At 39.9% G+C, this 4438-nt stretch overlaps 1 protein-coding gene across 1 annotated transcript in view; it reads left to right on the top strand.

Moving 5' to 3' along the window:
- Positions 1-674: 674 nt before the first annotated feature.
- SPATS2 (spermatogenesis associated, serine-rich 2) overlaps positions 675-4438 on the top strand; it is an 87090-nt gene continuing 83326 nt past the window's right edge. The window contains exon 1 of the mRNA XM_011965177.1: positions 675-979. Coding sequence (XP_011820567.1) covers positions 955-979 — 25 coding nt within the window. The 5' untranslated portion in view covers positions 675-954. The remainder of the gene's footprint in view (positions 980-4438) is intronic.

Raw genomic sequence — 4438 nt, 5'->3', positions numbered from 1 at the left:
TGCAGTGAGCCGAGATCACACCATTGCACTCCAGCCTGGGCAACAAGAGCGAAACTCCATCTCAAACAAAAAACAAAACAAAAAGAAATTCTAGAGGAAGAGAATAGACCCTTGATTTGGATGGGAAGATCAGATGGCTCATGCCTATAATCCCAGAACTCTGGGAGGCCAAAGCAGATGGATCACGAGGTGAAGAGATAAGAGACCATCCTGATCAATATGGTGAAAATCTACTAAAAATACAAAAATTAGCTGGGTGTGGTGTCGCACGCCTGTAGTCCCAGCTACTCGGGAGGCTGAGGCAGGAGAATCACCTGAACCTGGGAGGCAGAGGTTGCAGTGAGACAAGATCACGCCACTGTACTCCAGCCTGGCGACAGAGCAAGACTTCATCTCAAAAAAAAAAAAAAGAAAGATCTTGGGGAGTGGTAAGAGGTAACATTTTAGTTTGCGAAGCAGAGATGGGGATATTTCAGATGGATACAAAAGATAAGAAGACTAAGAGAACATACTTTCTAAACTAAGGGGATAATCTGATTCTAAGATTAAGTTTTCTTAAGAAAAATTCTGCTTTTCAGCAGCTACATTGTTTCTATAGTACTTAAAACTAGTTTTGTACAGAGAAATACAAAAGAAACCTTGTGGATATCTCAGAAATTTTGTACAGATAGTCATTACTGTAATAGTATATGTGTGTGTTTTTCCCTCCAGAATCTCCCTGGAAAAGAAGACATGAATATCTGCAATGATACTTCCTGATAAGAAGTCGATACAAGAAAAGGAAAGGAAATTGACAGCTAGTGAGCAGAATTTCCAACAGCAGGATTTCGTATTTTTTGCTTCCAACTACACACTTCCATTGCCCACTTTTAAATCAGAGATACCGACACTCAAAATCCAGACAAGGCAAAAGGATACTTTTCTTGTATATTTTTTGGGACTGAAGAAACGGCAATGTCCAGGAAACAGAGCCAGAAGGGTAAGATACATGTGGGCATAAATTGTTAAAAGCATAGTTGTAATGATCCCCATTTATAGCTGTATATTTAAAAACTGTCCTAATGTGTTTTGAATGGTTTTACAAGTATATATGGATATTAGATTACAGCTTTGTGTATTACCAGTCTGAGAATTAATTCATATAACAATAGCTTTTTTACTCACACAAACTTATCAAATTGTGGTATACTTACTATCTTGAAGATGCATTTTTGAATACTGAACATATGTTACGGAGATGTGGTAAGAGGGCTAGCTTGTTGCAGGATGTTCTATGTTGTTTGAGTTGACATTTTTCTAGAGAAAGGCAGTGGAGCAAGAGTAAATGCTTCTGGTTTTTGTTTCCTTCTTTAGCTTTCCTTCCAGGATTATTCCTCTAGCTTCTTATCTAAAGTGAAATACAGGGTGCAAAGAGTCAGGAAATAGAAGGGTAGTTATAATGGAGGGAAGGACAACAAAGATTCTGCAAAACCTTTTTCTACTTTTCTAGAAAGCTGCAAAAATTTAAAGGGACAAAGTGAACAATAGCACTAGAACTATTGTACGTAACTGGTATGTATTGATTAAAAGAATGATCATAGATATCCTGGCATTTTCCCCTCATTCAATTTAATTTCCAGTTCAAAGTTAATGTTCTTTAATTCAAAACAAAGCTTCATAGATCCAGGTCTCACATGTTAAATATGAAGAAAATGCTTTTAAAGCTGATTTTGACTTGGTAATTCAAAAACCTCATAAGAAAGTAAATAAACCAGATTTGTGGTTTCGAAAGTTGTAGTTTCATTGTGTAGTAAATCTATAGGAAGAATCTGAGCTCTAGGGAATGCTTAGATTACTAAAGCTGAACTGTTCTGTGGAATGAAATTTACCAACGGAAAAGTTTTTTTTTATAACTAAAGTTTGTTTTTTCTTAGTTGTTATAATTCAGTTTGTTTTTTTCCCAGTTATGCTTGAAACATTGAGCATCTGTTTTTGCCCTGCAAATGAGAAATGGTATAGTAAAAATAGGGTTCTGGAAAAGTTGAGCATTTAATTTTTCCTATAAAAAAGTTAACTTCAGCAAATTGCTTTGACCTTTTTAAAATGAGAGAGTCTTTATTTCATGTCTGTGTTTTGCCAGAGCTGTAAAAAAAGTATCATTGTGAAGCAGGGTATTTCCCTGACCCCTTTGCAGGAGTCTCTCCTTTGCTCAGCCTGCCTCTCTCAACTCCTCATGGGAAGGAGAGTGTGGGTGAACAAGGCAGGAACTGGAGGGCTTAAGTGCTGCAACCAGCTGGCTGCTGTGGCAGCGTCCAGGCTGTGGGGTGCCTGTGACTCCCAAGGCTCCAGAGGGCATGTTATAGTGTTCTTTTCGCTCTGCCATCTGTGGACGGCTTAAGTGTTAACAGCTCAGTGGGCCCTTTGCCCCGTTGTGTGGGGTGGCTGCCCTCTGCCAGCAAGGGCAAAGGGCCAGTGTGACAGCCTTTTGTATCAGCACTCGTGGCTCCTGAGCTCTTGTCTGGCATCCAGGAAAAATGAGGTCACACGAATGAATTGAAGGATGGTAAATGCAGGAGATTTTATTGCTGATGAAAGTGGCTTTTAGCAGGAAGGGGAGCTGAAAAGGGGCTGGTGGGGTGGGGGTAGGTAATCTTTCCCTGAAGTCCAGCTGTCTCCAGCTAAATTTTTCTCCAAAGTTACACCATCAAGCTGTCCCTCTAAAGTCAACCCGCTTCTCTCCAACATCCTGACGTCCAGCTGGTTCTCTCTGCTGGCTGAGTCTGGGGTCTTCATAGGCACAGAATGGGGCAAGGCAAGGCCATGGGTGGTTTAGGAAAACATTCAAACAGGAAAACAGGGATATAAGTTCTCACTTTGGGCCGAGGTTTCAGGCATTTTGGCTTGAGGGTGGGGTTTTCACCGGTGACCCACCCTTTTCTGCCTAGAATTTCTTTGCCTCCTGTCCCCATCAGTTGCTTTTTGTAACTGGTATCTAATTACTATAAAATGAATTTAAATATTACTATAAAATGAATTTAAATTTTAGACTATAACATAGACACTAAGTGCTTACCAGTTTTGGTTGAACTTAGCCTAGATTTACACTTAATTGGAAACAAAGTAAAGCTTACATGTTGTTGGGACTTTCTCTGAAACAAATCTATTCATGTAATTCATTTGCATGTCTGATATTTGGTCCCATGAAATATATAATATTACAATATTCCATTTATTCATTTATGTTTAAAGTTTCATTGCTTTGGGTTTTAGTAGTCTAATCTGTAAATATACTGACTTTATCTACTTGATTATACTACATTAAAAAGAAGGGTCGGCCAGGTGCGGTGGCTCCCGTCTGTAATTCCAGCACTTTGGGAGGCCAAGGTAGGTGGATCACAAGGTCAGGAGTTCGAGACCAGCCTGGCCAAGATGGTGAAACCCCATCTCTACTAAAAATAAAAAAATTAGCTGGGCGTGGTGGCACACGCCTGTAGTCCCAGCTACTCGGGAGGCTAAGGCAGGAGAATCCCCTGAACCCAGGAGGCGGAGGTTGCAGTGAGCTGAGATCACACCACTGCACTCTAGCCTGGGTGACAGAGCGAGACTCCATCTCAAAAAAAAAAAAGGGTCTATGGTAGTCATTGTTCTTGGTGATATTTCATTTGTAGACTCTTATTTTATAATGAGTTATGCTTTTATTCAGCAATAGACCATGTTTTCATATTTTCCTTTTGTCAGTAATACTTGTAAATTCCTTATTTAATGAAATACTTAGTGGAGTTAAACTTTAACAGCTTAAATTAAATTAAGTCAGTTTCAGTTAAAACTATTGATTACTCCAAGCCTATTAGCCAATATCTAGCGGAAGTCAGAGCTGTGCTTCTTAAGAGTGTGGTCTGTAGACCCTATTCCTGTCTGTGAACTGGAGAAGTATATAGAAATGAAGTGTGTTTAAGAACTCTTTGATAGTGATTTGACAGTGTGGCAACATCTCAGCCCTTTTAAAAACAGTTTTATTGAGGTATAATTTAAATACCTTAAAATGTGCCCAAGTGTATAATTTGATTATTTTTAGTAAATTTATGGAGTTGTGCACCATCACCAAAATCTTGTTTTAAAACACTTTCTGACTGGGTATGGTAGCTAAAGCCTATAATCTCAGCACTTAGGGAGGCTGAGGCAGGAGAATGACTTGAAGCCAGAAGTTCGAGATCAGCCTGGACAACATAGTAAGACTCTGTCTTAACTGGGCATGGTGGCTCACGCCTGTAGTCCCAGCACTTTGGGAGGCCAAGGCGGACGGATCACCTGAGTTTGGGAGTTCCAGTCTAGCCTGACCAACATGGAGAAACCCCATCTCTGCTAAAAAAAAAAAAAAAAAAAAATTAGTTGGGTGTAGTGGCGCATGCCTGTAATCCCAGCTACTCAGGAGGCTAAGGCAGGGGAATCGCTTGAACCG

This window comes from Mandrillus leucophaeus, unplaced genomic scaffold (genome assembly GCF_000951045.1).
Source record: "Mandrillus leucophaeus isolate KB7577 unplaced genomic scaffold, Mleu.le_1.0 Scaffold118, whole genome shotgun sequence".
NCBI classification, from domain to species: domain Eukaryota; kingdom Metazoa; phylum Chordata; class Mammalia; order Primates; family Cercopithecidae; genus Mandrillus; species Mandrillus leucophaeus.
The sequence above is the reverse complement of the archived record's forward strand: the minus strand, read 5'-3'. Positions and strand labels throughout refer to the sequence as shown.